An 18,563-nucleotide genomic window follows, 5' to 3' on the forward strand; every position below is an offset into this window, starting at 1 on the left:
CATGTTAAGTTTCAATCACTTGAAAATGGCTTTGACGAAAAATGGTTTGTGAATAACAACTATATAACGTCCTCTAAGAATGTTTCAATGATTTAAATGAGAGTTTAGATTACATAAACATGGAAGGATATAAACATTGTGTGGTAACACATATGTGTTAGTCCTTATTCCTTGAACCAAAGTATGCGTACTTTGCTGCTCAGGAAAATCGAAACTAGAGTCCGCGTACCCAGTCCGCGTACTGTCAGAGGTTCTCTTCCCGAGAAAATATGCTGGAGTTTGTGAACTAAAAACAAACTTATTCCGGGTACTTAAGTCCGCGTACTTAAGTTGGTTATTTTCTAAAAAAACTATTATTCGTGAACTTAAACTTATATAAACTAAGGAATGCAAGTTTGCAAACCATGGCTATAAAGTTCATGGATCAGTTCGAGTGAATAAAATCGTTTTTGCTTCGATTGTGTCTTGTATACTTCTATAAGATCTAATCAATTGAACAACTCTCTTACTAGTTCATTTGAGTCATTTGAACTAGTTATGGTAAAGAAGAATATGGTTGATATGAAAGTGCTCATATGGCTAACCATTTGGTTAACTATCGTTGAACCAACGAACGTACATGTATGGGTACGGTTACAAAAACCTAAATAAACGTGCATTTCATTTGTGTGTAACAAGCTAAGTTGCGATCTAACGGTTGAAAGATATTAGCTTGAATCTAATCAGGTTTTCATCTAATGGTAAATATTGAATGCTTTGTTACTAAGCTAACATTGATTGCAAACCCTGATTTGAAAGACTATAATAAGGGAGAACTCTAGAAACTGGGAAACCAAATCCCCACACCTCCTGTGTGATACTAGTTGTATTAGATAGAGTCAATTCTCCTTTAACCTTAGGTTTCTACCGATACCCTGTAGGTTAACGACTTGAAGACTTCATTGGGATTGTGAAGCTATACCGTACCTACTTTTCTTGTAGTTGTGTGATCTGATCTTGCCGTTTCTATCGTACTAAGTACAATCGTAAGATTGGTTTGAGATTTATTTGTCCGATATGCAAGATATAAAAGAAGTCACAAACATCTTCGTCTCATCGTTTGTGATTCCACAATATGTAGTTTCGCCATCATACAATTTAGATTATTGTGAGGTGATTGATAATACTGAGCTGTTCTTCGGGAATATAAGTCTGGTTTATCAATTGGTTCCTGTTCACCTTGATTTATCAAAAGACGGAACAAAAACTCGTACGTATTTCTGTGGGAGACAGATTTATCTATTACCGTAGACTTTTCTGTCTGATACAGATTTGTTTATTAAAGTCTTCGACTTTGGGTCGTAGTAACTCTTAGTTGTGGGTGAGATCATCTAAGGGAATCAAGTGCGTAGTATCCTGCTAGGATCAGAGACGTAAGAAGCAAAACTGTACCTTGGTCAGTGTGAGATTGATTGGGGTTCAATTACAGTCCAGACCAAAGTTGGTTTGTAGTAGGCTAGTGTTTGTAGCGGCTTAATACAGTGTGTGTTCAATCTGGACTAGGTCCCGGGGTTTTTCTGCATTTGCGGTTTCCTCGTTATCAAAACTTCTGGTGTCTGTGTTATTTCTTTTGCACATTATATTTTTTTATATAATTGAAATATCACAGGTTGTGCGTTAAATCAATCAATTGGGAAATCCAACCTTTGGTTGTTGATTGAAATTGATTGATACTTAATCATTGGTTTTTGGTACCGTTCAAGTGATTTCTCTTGTATTCAATTAGACTCGCGGATTTCTATTTGCTTGAATAAGTATTGAATCGATAAAGAGAGATATAACTCTTTGATATAATTTTATTAAGATTGAGTCTGACTGTCTAGTTGATTCTCTTAAAAGTATATTGGATTTAGTCCATACAGATTGTTAATCGAAATATTAGGTATGGTTATTAGACCCCCGCTTTTTCAAGTGGGTTTATAAAACCAAACTGAAGGCTGATGATACCATTTAGAGGCATAAAGCCAGATTAGTGGCTCAAGGATACAATCAAGTAAATGGAATAGATTACACAGAGACTTTTAGTCCTGTAGTGAAGGCTAGTAACACTAAAGTTGTTTTGGGTTTTTCTCTACATCAGAAATGATATATGAAACAACTAGATGTCTCCAATGCATTTTTACATGGACATTTAACAGAAAATGTATACATGATGCAGCTACCAGGGTTTGTATCTCAGGAACATCCTTCTTATGTTTGTCATTTGCAGAAGTCTCTCTGTAGGCTCAAACAAGCTCCTAGAGCTTGGTATGATAAATTCAGTAAATTTCTAGTTGCTCATGCCTTCATTCAGTCTATCTGTGATCATCCAATGTTCTATTACAGTAAGTTTGGCGTGAAAATGATCTTACTGGTTTATGTTAATGATATAGTCTTAGTGTATAATTCAGATTCAACAATATCTTCATTCATTGAGACTTTACAATCATCTTTTTCCATGAAGGATCTAGGACAATTATCTTATTTCTTGGGTATGGAGGCCACTCTGAATTCCTCCATCAACACTCTTCTACTCACTCAGAATAAGTATTCTCTGGAACTTCTCAAAATTTTTGATATGGTTCAAAACCATGTAAAACTCCAGTTGCTTCTGCTAGGAGGGATTCTTTGTTTGATGTCATTTTATTGGAAGACTCTGCTTTATATAGGAGTATAGTGGGAGCTTTGCAGTATCCTACTCTTACAAGGCTTAATATTAGATTTGGTGTCAATTATGTGGCTCGATTCACGCATCAACTAACAAACATTGATTTAGAGATTGCTAAAAGAATTTTAAGATATACCAAAGGGTCTTTGGGCACTGGACTTATTCTGCATGGGAGAAGTTGCTCTATTATTACAGCTTACAGTGACAGTGATTGGGTTGGCTGTCCTGATTCTAGAAAATCTACAATTGGGTGTTGCATTTATCTTGGTGATAATTTGGTTGCTTGGTCTTCAAAGAAACAAATAGCAATGGCCCAATCTTCTACTGAAGCAGGGTATAAGGCATTAGTTATTGCCTCTTCTGAAATCAGATGGATTTCATATATTTTAGATGAGATACGTATTCCAGTTCAGACTCCATGTGTAGTGTATTGTGATAATATGGATGTTGGAATTTTGGCTAATAATCCAGTGTGTCATGCTAGAACAAAGCATATTGAGGTTGATTATCATACTGTCAGAAGCTTGGTTATGACTGGATTTTCGGAATCAGGTATGTTTCTAATTTGGAGCAGATTGCAGATCTTTTTACAAAGGGCTTAGCTAAGAAGTTATTCTTCATGCTGTGAAACAAAATTTTGCACTTTCAGAGTGCTCAGTTTGAGGAAAACTGTAAGATCAAATCATAATCGTCAGATTTTTTTTAATCGGTGTTGTTTAATTCATAGTGGCATATGTATCATCTGACAGCTCACTCAACCGCCTTCAACTGTCTCTTTGAGAAACAACATATTTTTCCGTATTCTTGTATGATGATACTATTATATAAACTATCTTTGTATTCTTTAACGTGAATAATCCAACTTCACATTTCTCACAAGACCAACTATCTTTGGCCAAAACAGTCGTGGTACATAGCAAAAGCAAGATTAACTTAACAAAGATAAGTCAAGATTAAAACAAAAGGAAAAGCAAAATCAAAAGAAAAACAGTACGTGATTCTTTTTGAAGTAAATAATCCTTCAGACACGAGCAAGTGACCCCATGTATTGATGAACACGGACATATACCATCCCACACTCCTCCCGGAGAATGCATGGTTGTTCCAAATTATGGATTCTTTTGAACTGCATGTTGTTTATATCGTAGGAGATAACCCCATGTCCTATGGGGCTTTGTATCAACAACAACTTTGCAGAACCTTCCCCTTCTGTGTCTACTTCATCGTAAAGCATTACTTTACATTTAAGGCCGTCTCCAACCAGCTCAGGGTATGAGACTTTTAATCTCGATTCCAAATCAATACGATATTTTAGATTCCACCCTGTGTGCGCATTCTCCACCTCCAGGACATCGAAACGGCTACCTACACCTGTGTTATCTTGTACAATTAATTGCAGGTGACCCCTGCAAGCATCAAAGTAACATACTCTTTTTCTTTCTCCATCAATTACATATGGCATTACTGTAAGATGCTTGATTACTTCTTCGTCTATATCAAAATAGGCTAAAATCCCCCGATCGGCCATCCAGTTCAGAGAACCATTCCAGTAGACACCGGGGCTAGATGACACACGACCCTGTACTTGAAATTCTTCTCCACAATTTTTCAAAGAAGAAGTCTGGGAAGGGTAAATTTCAATTCGTCGGCCAAGTTGCCTTTGCCGTAAACTTATAACTTTGTAATAAGGTGATTTCGATGGATCGAAAGCTAAACTAACTGAAGCAAGCACACAAAAACCACGTCTGCGAGGTATCAGTTTATACTGTTCTGTGTATGGATTGTAAACGTAGTACACACGACACCAAGTCGACAGCGTCTTGCTACTGCATAGAAGAAGGCCGTTGCAAGATTGTTCAATTCTTACACCTTCTTTATTTTTACCAAAAGCCAAAGTTCTGAAAGGGACACAACTAGTAGCATCTTTGCTAACCAAGTTGTATTCAAATTCTATTAATCTATACTTTGAACACAATGATTTGGGCATAAACAATCCAGAATGCGAAAGCTGACACTTTTTTTCAATTGTTTTTTGAAAACTAGAATCTGAGATTACCGAATCCCATTGTTTTGATACTAACTTCAATGCGATGATAGATTTTATTGGTAGACATAGTAAAATCTTTGATAGTAGATCTACGTTGCTACATACAAAAGATGCAGATGTTGATGAAGGAGTCTTAGAGCCTGTTTGGTATAGTTTTCAAAAACAGTTTTCTGTTTTAAAAAACAGAGAAAACAAAAAACATGAGAAAACGCATTTGGTAGGGACATTTTCAGAAAATGTTTTCTATCTGTTTTTTGTTTCTGAAAACAAAAAAGTGAAAACAACAAATTATTGTTTTTTGTGTTTTCTCTTTTTTTTTTCTTGGTTCTTTTTTTTTCTATTCAAAACAAAGTAAGAGATCGGGGGAATGACTGTAAGTGAGTCATGGATAATATCACTATCTCTTAGACAAATCTTTACATTTGATACGATTTAGTTGATTTTTCTTGTTTTAAAAAATAGTTTACCAAACAATTTTTAGAAAATGAAAACAAGGAAAAAATACTCGTAAGCAACTTTATCAACAGACGAGTATGAGTAGAAGCAGCAGAAAGAAATAAAAAAAGCAGTAAAAATATACACCATCTGGTAAAGGAACAACAAAATTGGTTGATGAAGCTGATGTACCATTGGAACTAGAGATGAGAATAAAACTTGAGCTTCAGAGGGATATTTGAGTTGAAAACTTCCATTTGATGCAATCCTTTATGTGTGTATCTGTCTCCATCTCCATAAAAAGAGTTTCATACTAACCCCCAAGCCTCTTCTTAAAAGGTAACTTTGCTAATTCCAGCGTCCTTGTGAGTCTCTGCACTTCCTGATTTAGAGTGTTGATGAGTACCTCAAATCCTCTGCCTGGGAATTCATTCCAAGCCCTTGACTCTTGAATCATTCGTTCAGCTGCCAATCGTCTTTCTGCAGCGTCAACTCTATCCATGTTACTCTTAAATTTAGGAACTCCATACAAGGCAAGAACATTATTAAGATCGGCATTCCTTTGAGGAGTGAAGATTGCTCGCAGAGAACAGTTTGCTGGACACTGTTTCCTCTGATGCCTGCAAGCCCCACAGGGTCCCCCGTTGTGAACTACTGGTTGTTCTGCTTCTAGTTGTTCTGCTTCTATTTGTGGAATAATATCTCCTCCGATGGGAATCCCTCTTTCAGTTAGCTCAGCTCGAAGCTCATTCACCCGGTTTCTAAGTTGGTAAGCGGTACCACTAAACCCATTTACTCGATCCGCTATCCTTGCTCTTGCATGTCTAATTAGTGACTCAGATGCTAAGTTCTGTTCTGGAGCTTCGTTCACTACACTCAGAAACTTAATAGAACCGAAAACTACGTTAACAGCTACAAAATCGTCCCTTCTACCAGCAGGGAAGTACTGGACGTAGCTACAATCAGCTGGACAGCGTTTCTGATTATGGCGGCATTTTTCACATGGAGCCATCTGCAAAACAGAGGCATCTACTCTAGTCATACATATACCTTAACAGACAGCAAAATCAAAGCCAAAAGCATCAGAGAAACCAGACACACACCATTACAGCATACAAAATAAAACTAAATTATTGCTCAACGGAGCGAAAGATTGAAACAATAGATGAGAAACTTAATTCACAGAAGGTGCATAAAATCTAACATACCACCAGTACATTTCCTGTTCATGGGGTTGGGGCTGCTACTACTACATCTTGGGGAAGTGACACATACTAGTATGCAGATGCAACCTGTTTATGTTCTTCAACCCTTTAGAAAATGGTTGGTACCAATGGTCGCGTGTTTCGTATCCAATGATAATGCAGTACTGCACGATGGCAGTTCAACATAGACACTAAGACCAATTTACAACACAACTTCAATCAGATGATGTCGAACAAAACACAGACTCATATGCAGGGTAACCTGTTCTCGAAGTAATACTATAACCAAACTACAATCTAGAACTAAACAGAGCACATTCCAACAAAAAGTAAAACGATACGAGAATCAAATGTAAACCATTTCAATCATATAAGAACAAGAAAACTCAACTATATACAAATAACAGAAAGAATCTCAATTCTGAGCAAAATTATACAAGAACTAATGTAACCCATTTCAATCATGAGGTTGGGGTTGCTACAGCTACTACATCTCGGGGAAGGGACACATGCTAGTAGTATGCAGATGCAACCTGTTTATGTTTTTTAACCCTTCAGAAAATGGTTGGTACCAATGGTCGCATGTTTCGAATCCAATGGTAATACAGTACTGCATGATGGCAGTTCAACATAGACACTAAGACCAATTTACAACAAAAGTTCAATCAAGTGAGAGCACATTCCAATAAAAAGTAAACCTATACAAGAACTAATGTAACCCATTACAATCATATAACAACAAAAAAACTCAGCTATATACAAATAACAGAAAGAATCTCAAATCTGAGCAATACCCATGTTCTGTAAGATCACATTCTTATCAAAGAAAAAAAAAGGTAAGATCTCATCAAGAACAGAACAGTGGGTATTATATACTAAACATGAAAACCCATTTCAATAAAGTGAAAACTAACAACAGAAGTATGAAAGTAAACCCATTTCAAGCATATAATAACAAGAAAACTAAATTATCATACAAATTACAGCAAGAAACTCAAAAGTATAGCATCAAAGAACAGAAGCATATATTATGATATCACAAAATTATCAAAAACAGTAGATATCACAAAATTACCTCTAATTTAAAGATTGATTCTTTCACAAACCAGCTGTAGCCCTTGGAGGAGTTTCTTGATGAAAAAAACTGAAAGAAACAATAATGCCAATGTAGTATAACTATGATTTGTTAGAAGAAATTTCAAGAAAAATGAAAAAAAAAAAAGTGTGAAGAAATCTTCTGCTGAACATTATCACAAAATTCCCAAAAGTACGGAATTACCTGTAATTCTTATTGAAGATGATTGCTTAGGAAAGCAGCTGCGGATGAAGTTCTTGGTCAAAAGAAGTACAAAAACACAAATAATGGCAATGTGTGGCAATGTAGCAGGAGAGTGTGGGAACTAGGGTTTTGTGAGAATAGAAGAACACAAAAAGTGAAGAATTCTTAGCAGGATTTTGAGATGAAAATCATAAGAACACAAAAAACGAGCCAATTTTTCTTTTTTCGCTGTTCCAGTTTATAAGAGCAAACAGTTGGGATTTAGTGACATGGCACAATTACACGTGGGATTTGTGGATGACATGGCAGAGGGCACCTAGGACTGGTGGTTGACATGGCAGAGTGGCTGGGGGATGACGTGAGATAATCTCGTGTAATCAAAAGAGGGATTTTCTAAACCCTAAATTAGAAATCCAAAAAAAAAAACATACCTTTTGTTCTCCAATATCATCTTCTTCTTCTTCAGATTCCATTTAAATCAATAATTAGACAACCTTCTTTTCTGATTTCAGAAAAGAAAAGAAAAAATGTTGTAAAATTAGAGATTCAGATGGATTTCTAATTTGAAATTACAAATTCCCTGCACAGTCATCACAACATAAACTAGTTTCATGAGTTGGTAAAATCATTCCATATTCCAAGAGAAAATTCATAGTCCTAACAGTGATAGGTTTTCTGATTGAGAAGCGGGAGAGAGAGAAGAGGGAAAGAAAATGAAGATGGAGATAACAAAACGTTTTTGCGCCTTGTTTCGGATATTTTGTTTATAGACCCTAGGTAAGAAGACAAAAATACCCTGACAAAAATGAAATGAGAAACGGCAAGACAGTGTAGAAGTAAATTGCCAATGCACTGTCGACAACAAGTAGGGGTGTGCAACCCTCAAAATTGTGGACTTAGAAAATCCAAAGTGTCCGGTTCAATCATCTGTAGATTTCACATCCACGAATCAACGGATGATACGGACCGGATGCGGATTAACCACGAATTTAGTCTGAGATGGAGGGAGGATTTTGCAATGCTTCATGTGACGGGTTATATATGGCATAAGTTACGTGATGTTCCTGAAGTTCAGGAAGAACAAAACCATTGCAAAGTGGAGGTTCTGATACTTGTTTTACTACGGACTCATAACCATTTGAGGTTTGAAGTTTTACTGGAGAAGAAAATGTCTGCAAAACTTTTGCAAATTTACTTAATGAAGACGGCATTTCAGTTTTCCAAATTTTTTGAAGTTCTGTAATTATTCAGTAAGATGTAAAATATGTAATTGAAACTATTGGAAATAATCCAAGCTATGAAGGAGGCGGTTGAAAAGCATCCATAAGCATGTGCTACTGACGAGGGAAAATATGGTTCAGTGTTAAAATTTTGATGTAAATTTATTAAACCTACTAGATCCACAAAATCTTAGGATGAGATACATACAACCTACGGTATAATTAGTGTAGAAACACCTGTAGTCTCCGGTAGGTGACAAGAACAAGAACCAACAGAGACGCCATTGCGGATACAGTGGTATTCAATTTTATACCAGACGGTTGGATAAAGTGGTTGTGTTTGTATATTGACCGGTACGGGTAAATCCGTAGATTGCAAAGTACAACCGCAACCAAACCGTGTAAACGTGCAGATTTGAGAATTTCACCCGTGTCCGGCCATAATTCTTGTGGATTGGATTTTATCCGCAATTTTATGGACGGATACGGATGAAATCCGCGGTGCCGGTTTTTTTGCACAGCCCTAACAAGAAGAGACAAGACTTTATGTAACAAGCTTATTATAGGGGCGACATGGTTTATTAGAGGGGCGGCATTCAAATAGGACAAAAAGGGCCATTACATGATCATTCAGGGTGTCCCATAGCAAAAAATATTGAAAATGACAAATTAATCCTCGTTATTTGATAACTTAGTTTAGTGATAATAATCAAGCTTAGTGTTAATGATTAATTTCACTTATATTAACTCAAAATCAGAGTTAAAAAAAATTAGAGGAGAAGAAAAAGAAAAACTTTTGTGATATTTGTGAAACCCTAGATTTTGATTCACACAACCAAAATGAGTGATTCCGGTGACCAGGTATACTTCTAAATTAGTTCCCATTAGCTTTTTCTCGCTCAAAATTATTTAAAATACGTAATAAAATCAAAACTTTTAAATTTTCAGAGTAACTTACGGTTGTAATTTTGCTCGTGACCAACCGTAACTCTTAGTTACGGTTCGTAAGTTATCGAATACCAACCGTAACTGGTTAAATTTGGGGAAGATCCAATCGTAAAACCAGTTATGGTTGGTAATGAAATCCTTTACAATTACCGTAACTAAATTACGGTTGGTAACTAATGAATCGAGACCAACCATAACTATCCTACGGTTGGTGTGTCAACTTAACTTTTGAACCGTAATTATTTGATAAATTCTTAAGATACAGGATTATTTACGGTTGTTATGGTTGTTTGAGTTACAAACCGTAACTCAATTACGGTCGATAAATATGATGCAGATACAAACCGTAACTGATCATATTTCTCAAAACTTAGAACTTACTTTTGGTGTTTGAGTTAAAACCAACCGTAACATCAACCCCATCTACAGTTACGGTTCGTATTTGATTTATTACCAACCGTAACTCATATGCAACCAGAAATTTCAATTTCAATTTTCATACAAAACCTTAATTTTTGATACAAAACTAACTTAAATCCAACACAATAAACTAAACCCTAACTGGATTTTTCCAAACATTTTTCAAATCGCCGATTAATCGAAGAAGATGAAATTTTCAGTTTTAATGGAGGCTACGGTTGATGGAGGAGAAGAGAAGATGAAGAAGAAGATGAAAAAAAAACTGATTTGATTTTTCTGATTCATTAGGTTTAAAAAAAAATTATTTGATTTTGGTTGGTTTAAGATGAAAAGGGTAATTTAGTCAATTTACATCCCCTTTAGAACATCCCCTAACCAACTAAAGGGACATTACTATCACAATGGCACCCTCTAATAAACCATGCCGCCCCTATAACAAGCTTGTTATGTAAATATTCGTCCGTTCAATTTTACTAAATCGGATACAAAGTCCAATAACATTGGCTTTTGTATGTCTCCCCTGACAAAACAGGCCAACGGAGTCTGTTCAGTTTTGAACCAACTAGTAGTGATCGAGTTTGGTTTGGGGGTGGTTCCACATAGCTAGAATTTCTCCATATCTCAAATTCTTCTGATTTAAAATAAGATAAACTAATACATATTCTCCCTGGCTTGATTGAGGTATACGCAGATTAATTGGGGTATTCCCAATGAGACAAAATAAGGTCATTTTGAAGTAAAACAGAAAACCCTTTAACCATATATTTTCAAAATGGCAAAAATACCCCCACAATGATTAACACTAATTTAATTAAAATGATTAGATTAGTTAAATTGGTTAGCTTAGTTAGTTGATTTATAAGTTGGGCTTTAGAAATAATTTAGAGAGAAGTAGAATGAAGTAGTAGAGGGTTTCTTTTTTTTTTTTTTGGGGGGGGGGGAGGAGTTAGGGTTTTTGTGAAATTTGTGATATGAGTGAGATGAGTGATTCAAATCCTTATTTTGAAGTGGGGGAGTCTTATAACTTTCCTCCTACAGATGAGTACTTTTATGATGATCTACCAGACCATGATCAAATGGATTATACGCATGATCCTCACTTTTTTATTTTCCTCATACTCAAGATGGGTATGGAAGTGATGAATGTCTTGAGCCAGAAGTCGAATCCATTGACCAAGAAGAAGAGAATGGAGCTGCAAGTAATCAGGTAGACAACATACGTGGTGAAGATTGTGATTTTTTCATGCAAATGATGGATTTTTTTTTCACTTTTGCTGCACAGAGTCGACAGGGTCGACACTTGTCGATCATGCCGACCATAAGCGCCAGCGTGGTTTGTATTTGAACAACGTGCCGATGTTTCATGAGCACTATCCGTGTCGGAAGGGTAGAAAATTTGAACCATGCCGACTTCCAGTTTTTTGCAACACAGGAGTCGTTACTTGAAAATGCGTATGCCGGCATTTTAATCTTTTTGGACCCTGCCGACTATAGTTTGGTCGGCATTGTTAATTTTTTTCTACCATTCCGGCTATTTTGTAGTCGGCATAGTTTTATATGTTGACCCTACCGACTCTGATAATACATATCAACTAACTTTTGATGTTTTGTAGATTGTTGCATTGGTACCGATGACAGATCAGCCTCAAGCTCACAATATTAGGGGTCCTGATACTTCCGCACATTATGCTAATGATTTGGAATGGGAGGATAAAAAGGACGAGGTCAATTGGATTGTTGAGAAATCCAAAGAAAAGATGTGCGTTCTAGTGAAAAACACCCAACAAAAATCTACGCGGTTTGAAATGGTATGCGAGTGTTATGGGTCGCCGGACGAAAGTCACAAGTGAAAGAGTTATGTGTATGATAAGAAGACGATTAGGGTGTACAAGACGAAGTCAAAGAAGTGTGGATGCCCATTCAATATTATTTTTTGGAGAAACAAGGAAACCGATAAGGTGTGGAGAATGAGTAGAGTTGATGTTGGTTGGCATAATCATAAAGATCCGGAAACTCTTGTTGGGCGTTGCCAAGTTGAAACCGCATGAGTTCGAACAAGTAAGAAAAAGTTGGGGAATTAAACCAAGCAAGCTCCTTCGTAAGTTCAAGAGGGACGACCCGGATAACATTTCTTCATTGTCTACAATTTATGCGGCCAAGGAAACTATTAAAAGAATTGAATGGGATGGAAGAAAGGTGATGGAAGAATCACAATGGTTGGCACAAAAATACAACTACACAGTGAGACACCATGAGTCATCGGAGGGGAAGGTGGATCGTATTTTTCTTGCTCATCTCGATATGATTCAATTGGGCCGGTGCTTTTACCAAGTTTTGTTCATGGATTGTACTTATAAGACGAATAGGTACAACATGCCTTTGTTGAACATTGTTTTTTTCAAACCTCGGATAAGCAATCGTTCACGGTGGCATGGTGTCTTATGGATCGTGAAAAGTATGATATCTATATTTGGGCATTGGAAACTTTGAAGCTTCTCTACCACGAAGACGAGACTCCTGGGGTTATAGTGACCGACAATGAGCAAGCAATAATGAACGTCGTGAGGATAGTTTTTCCCAATGCACAAAATTTCCTTTTCACTTGGCATATACAATGCAATCTTAGAAATAATTGTAGGAATCATATCCAAAAACCGAAGGCAAAGAAAGGTACTAAACGTGAAAAAGAGGAAGATGAACGTCTTAGCAAACTAACTAAAGAGGAGCGAGAGAAGGAGAAAGAGAAAGAAGACGAAGAATGGAAAGAAGGCAAGATCAAATTTTTGTTATTCATGAAAGCGTGGGATAAGTTGGTTTGGTCGATGAGTGTGGCAAGATATGAGATCAACTTGAAGGAGTTCGAGGATGATTGGGGCACTAATCACCCCAAAGTAGTGGAATATTGCAAGAGACAATGGTTGACGCCACACAAAGAGAGGTTTGTGTATGCTTTTACTTACGACTATAAACATTTTAAACTTGAGTCCACAAGTATGGTAGAGCAAGCTCATGGGAGACTAAAATGTCTACTTTTCACGAGTCAAAATGGGATTGTGACGGTGCAACATGCTATCCATGAGTACACTAATAATGATATCGACAAGATAAAAAAGCAATTCCAAGAAAGTGGCTTCCGGAAATTGAAGGAGTTTAAGGAGGATGATTGATTGCTTGTTGCTATACATAGAAACGTCTCGCATTGGGAAATACGTTTCATGATGAAACATCTCAAGTTGTATCAAAAGTATGACAAGCCGGACACTCCTTGTAAGTGTAGGATAATGAAGGCTATCGGACTTCCATGTCGTCATATGCTTGGTAGGTATAAAACTCCCATTCCGATTGAAGATATTGATCCTTATTGGAAGCAACTATCTTTCAAACCGGCTCCAAGAGAAGATCCCGGCGAAGAGTTTGGCGACATGGAACTTGGGAGAATAATCCTCGATAAGTACCCCACGTTGAATAGGTTTGACAAACAAACTATGAAGCACAAGTTGATACCGATTGTTTACCCTTTTATGGAAGAACTTCAAGAACCGTAGAAACAAGATCCTTGTGGTAGACCACCTACCACAAAGACAATGGCGGAAGAGATGGAATAACTTAAAGAGTATTTGAGTACGAAAGCCGATCCATCCGGACATGAGTATACCGAGGCGCAATACAAAGAGGAGCCGGATAAAAAGAAAAAGGGTCGGCCGAGCAAAGAAAAAACTACGCCCTTGAATCCAAATGAAACTCCACCTCTTGAGAGTCAAGCAAGTTTGAACTTTGTTGGAAATAAAAGGGGTCGGCCAAGGAAGGATTCAACTACACCAACGGTCTCAAACTTGAATCCAAATGGCACTCTACCTCTTGAGAGTCAAGCAAGACAAGGAGATGTTGCAAAGAAAAGAGGTCGTCCAAGGAAGGTAGTACAACCGGTGTTGCAAGAGTATCGCGCACAACTCCCTCAAATTATTCAAGAGTTCGTTATTGGTACCGACGACATCCCAAAGGATGGAAATTGTGGGTTTCACGTTGTCTCGCAACAATTGGGACACTTAAGTGGAGCGGTTGAGGAGAATCTCACCCAATGTCAATACATAAGAAAGAAGATGGCCGCCCGACTAGAAAAAGACAAGGAGTTTCATATCTCAATGATGCTAGAAGGTTCCGTGGAGGACAAAGAAAAGACTTTTAAAGGGTTGCTTACTAGTTTTAAAGGCCCGGAGGGAAATGCACCGATCAAATGGGAGCATTGATTGAGAATGCCGGAGTGTGGCCATCTATTAGCGGATACGTGGTCATGCATGGTACATTTTTTTAGTAAAGGACTAAGTGTAGCATTTGCACCGAAACATGTGATTTGTGTGGAGCAACTCAAGCATAGAAGAATTGTTATGGCATTGGTTGATGGTAATCATTTTATTGGTGTACAACTCAATAAGGAATGTACTTTACCTCATCTTTGTAGGTTTAGTTTTTGGGAAAAGTTCATAAACAATAAGAGAAGGGAATATGGGTGAAACTCTATGAGGAAAACATGCTCCTTTGGAATGCTTTAGATGAGTTTAGGGAATGTCCCGTAGATTTGACTAAAGGAGGTTCAATAGATTTGAATGAACTTCCTCCAATAGATTTGAGTGATGAGTGATTATGATTAGGGAATAAGGAATCTTTTTGTGTAATGTAATTTGAAGTACTACACAAAACATTCGTACTTTTTGGAGTACCTTTTTAATCGCATGCGTGTTTCGTGTAATGTACTTTGGAGTACTACAAATGAATGAAATGGATGTGGATTTTTTGGTGTATATTCATTTGGTCGGCATTGTATTTGTTACACGACCCTGCCGACCGCCCCAGGGTTGGCAGGTTTATGAAGTTAACCATGCCGGATAATAACTCCCTCAAAAAAAGTTGTTCCTGGATGTTCTCTTATATTATAGTCGGTAAGGTGGATTAGGAGAACTATGCCGACCATACATCCGCCGGCATTCTTTATGAGGATAACCATGTCGATCATAAAAGAAAAAAACTTGGTCCTGGATGTTCTCATACATTATGGTCTGCATGGTTTTTTAAGAGAAACCTGCCGACGGTAATGAAACCGGCATGGTTTGTAAACAGATAAGTGTCGACTGTTAAGCCGCCGTCACACTTTTAGTTTAGTACAATGCCGACTATACATCGGATACAAACCTTAAATACTTAATTAGAGCATACAAACCTTAATTAAAGCATACAAACGTTAAAAACTTAACCCTAACATATTTGGGACATAGGTAGTATCTTTTTCCGGTACACAATTTCTTAGGAGAGGTAATTAGCTTCATCTTACCGTCGCAACATGGATCTGTGCATGGTAGAAGGTTGATTTTAGCAACTTCATCTTCATACGGAGCTAGGTGCTCATCTATCCAATAGAAAAACCCACAACAAGTGCATTTTGAAGCATACGACTGATATGCACCTCCTATTTCAGCTTTCATGAGAAATAAGAATCCATTACAACCTTCAATAGTGCATTTGCTTCCTTCAAAGGGACAATCGTTTGCAGAATGACCACTTAGTGTAAAAAGACTACAAATATTTGGTTGTGTTGCACTTGAAACTTCCATTCTTTATGCAAGGTTGAAGATGAAGTTGAGAATGCTTTTATAATAACAACAAACCTAATATCTTGATTTTGAAATTTATAGCCGTTGAGCATTCAATGGCTTGTACTTTGTACTTAAAAAGTAATATTTTTATACTACTAGCATTTAGGTCGGTAGGGTCGAGCTTACAAACCATGCCGACTACCTAGCCCTGACAGCACAATAGCATATAGCCTGGGATGTTCGGCAAAGTCGAGATTACAAACCATGCCGACTTACTGCAACTTTAATACTATCTAAAACTGCACAAAAAAGAATAACTTCTAAAGCAACTGAAACTGAAAATTAACATAAGTTTAACAAGTCTAAAACCAAAAACTAATAGTTCAAAACATAATGTAAGAGTTCAAACCACAAACTAAGTTTCCAAACCAAGTGAAACATAAAAAAATTTAAGCATTTCATGGATCCTTCTTGTTGTTATCTTCCTCCACATCACTAGCTTTTTCACCATCACTAGCTTTTTCAGCAGCATCAGCTTTTCCTTATCTGGACCTATGTAGTCGCCGGCCTTATTGTAATAGGGGTTCACTCCATAAAAGTCATATGCCCAGAAGAAAGTCCTTGGATCAATCTCCTCTTTCTCCTCCTCAGATGATGTGCATTCTTGATAGTTGAGGGGATTTCTAGGACTATCCATAAACCTTAAAAATTCTTCAAGATCTTCCTTACCCATCAGAAGTAACTTTCTTACAGGGAAATTCTATTCGGTTTCATATTTAGGATCTTCTAAATTGGGATAAATTGCATCAATAAATTGTAATAACTCTTCTGCATTGTTAACAAGACAAGGGGTATCTTCTATTTTTTCCTCTGGGAACCTAAACAAAACACAAATAAGAGATATAAAAACAAACAACACTGTTGAACATACGATATTGGTCGGTACATGAAATTGGATAACAATTTTCTTCTCCCTTCCACTTTACGTGTATAGGGAAATGGCGAAGAATTAATTACTGTATTCATTGTTTTTTAGAGAAAAATAATCAATTCCTCACTACTTACCCATACACATAAAGCGGGAAAGAGATGAAAATTGTTACACATTGAAATTTGGTTCTGGTCATCTACTAGTCGGCAAGGTCGAGAATATATACATTGACGACTAATATGATTCGGTAAGGTTGTAATCATACACCAAGACGACCAACACAGAGTCGGTAAGTGATGAGTGCTAAAAAGTGCATATTTCTATACCTTTTTGTTGGCATTTAACTCATCTTTTGTGCAGTAATTCTACATTTTATCCCATATTCTGTATTTTCATTGTTTTCAAGAATAAATATTTTTCTTACTTAATTTTGCATTTTTAGGTAATAAATAAAGTCTGGATGATTTGAGCAGAAAAGTAGTGAAAAGCCGGGAGGAATTACGCAAGGAAGCCGCAAAGAATGGTGCGCACAAGACCAAAAAGCTAGGAATGGGCTCAAGAAGGAAGAATTGTTCTTAAAGAAGATATGGGCTTGGCATACCCAAGGCCCAAAACCCTTACCCAAACCCATTTTCTATAACCAAAACCGCCTCCATCTTCAGCCGTCGGATTGGATCCATCTCATCATCCGATGGTCGCTCCTTCATCACGCATCAAAATCTGAAGATCCTATCAAACACCATAGTGCCTAAATTCCAAGCCTTCAGATTAGATTGTAATTGAATCCAACGATCGCTTCTTTGCCTGCGCATCAAACCTCGATACTTCCGCTTAACACTACAACACCTAACTCCATCTGGTGTCGTTAATTTTGTTGTATTATATAATCCAACGGTCGATGCAGGATCCACTTCATCTCACCGTCGGATTGATCTTTCATCTCCATATCCCACGGTCGAGATTCGCCAAACATAGAACTCGATGATCCCGCTACACACCATAGGTATCGAACACCTATACCCATCGCCAAACAGCCCCTTCTTCCCATTCTATCGACCTCCTCCTTCTTCTCCATCCCTCTGCAGAGAAACTACCACCACCACCATACCTCACCTGCTACCAACTCTGCCACAACCACACCACCTTCTTTATCATCACCACCACCTACCGCACATGGTAACTTTCAATTAACTTCATCAACATCACACGATTTCAGTGACGTGTGGAATTGATGAGAATGATTGCATGTTATCAATCGAAGCTAGAAAAGGCATGGGAAGGAGCAGTGAAGTCAGAGGAAGGATGGGTCAGCGATTGATTGAAGAAATTGCGCCATCAAAGTAAGATTTTACGAAACCCTAATTTCTCAATTTTTGGGATTTTTATAGAAAACCCTAATTTTCTGTTAGGAAGGCATGGAGGAGCTAGAATAGGGATGTGGGTTCGAATTAGACCCATTACATTAGGTAAAATCATATACCTAATTTTACTGTTCAATTGGGTAAATTTGGGAATTGGGTGTAAGAACCCTAAAATGTAAATTGGGTATAAAAAGGGGACTGTGGTGTGTGTAATTTTCATGCTGGAATAGCCAGCGTCCAGAACTGTGTTCTGTTAATTTTTGTTCTGAATTTATGTATGTTCACTGTTTCTCCATCCATTCTGTTAGCATTGTTATCATGTGTGTTCTGTTTTAGTTCTGTTATTGTTCAAAACATATTCTGTTCTGTTCTTACTGTTCCTGTCCTGTTTAATGTGTATGTTCTGTTCTGTCTTGTAATGTTCTCATGTTGTTCATATCATT

General features: G+C 37.2%; 2 protein-coding genes across 3 annotated transcripts; both read right to left on the reverse strand.

The window, feature by feature from the left end:
- Positions 1-3,707: 3,707 nt before the first annotated feature.
- LOC113291362 (F-box protein At5g07610-like) lies at positions 3,708-4,673 on the reverse strand. Its single transcript, XM_026540904.1, has one exon. It carries the CDS (start codon positions 4,671-4,673, stop codon positions 3,708-3,710), a length of 966 nt encoding a protein of 321 aa, XP_026396689.1.
- Positions 4,674-5,104: 431 nt separating this feature from the next.
- LOC113286086 lies at positions 5,105-8,365 on the reverse strand. Of its 2 annotated transcripts, XM_026534800.1 has the most exons (4): positions 8,084-8,365; positions 7,653-7,690; positions 7,449-7,517; positions 5,105-6,180 (listed from the first exon to the last, which is right to left on the reverse strand). In XM_026534800.1, exon 4 carries the CDS (start codon positions 6,178-6,180, stop codon positions 5,482-5,484), a length of 699 nt encoding a protein of 232 aa, XP_026390585.1. In that variant the 5' UTR covers positions 7,449-7,517; positions 7,653-7,690; positions 8,084-8,365; the 3' UTR covers positions 5,105-5,481. The 2 variants fall into 2 exon arrangements, with proteins under 2 accessions (XP_026390585.1, XP_026390584.1); XM_026534799.1 differs by lacking the exon at positions 7,653-7,690.
- Positions 8,366-18,563: the final 10,198 nt, after the last annotated feature.

This window comes from Papaver somniferum, chromosome 6 (assembly GCF_003573695.1).
Source record: "Papaver somniferum cultivar HN1 chromosome 6, ASM357369v1, whole genome shotgun sequence".
NCBI lineage: Eukaryota > Viridiplantae > Streptophyta > Magnoliopsida > Ranunculales > Papaveraceae > Papaver > Papaver somniferum.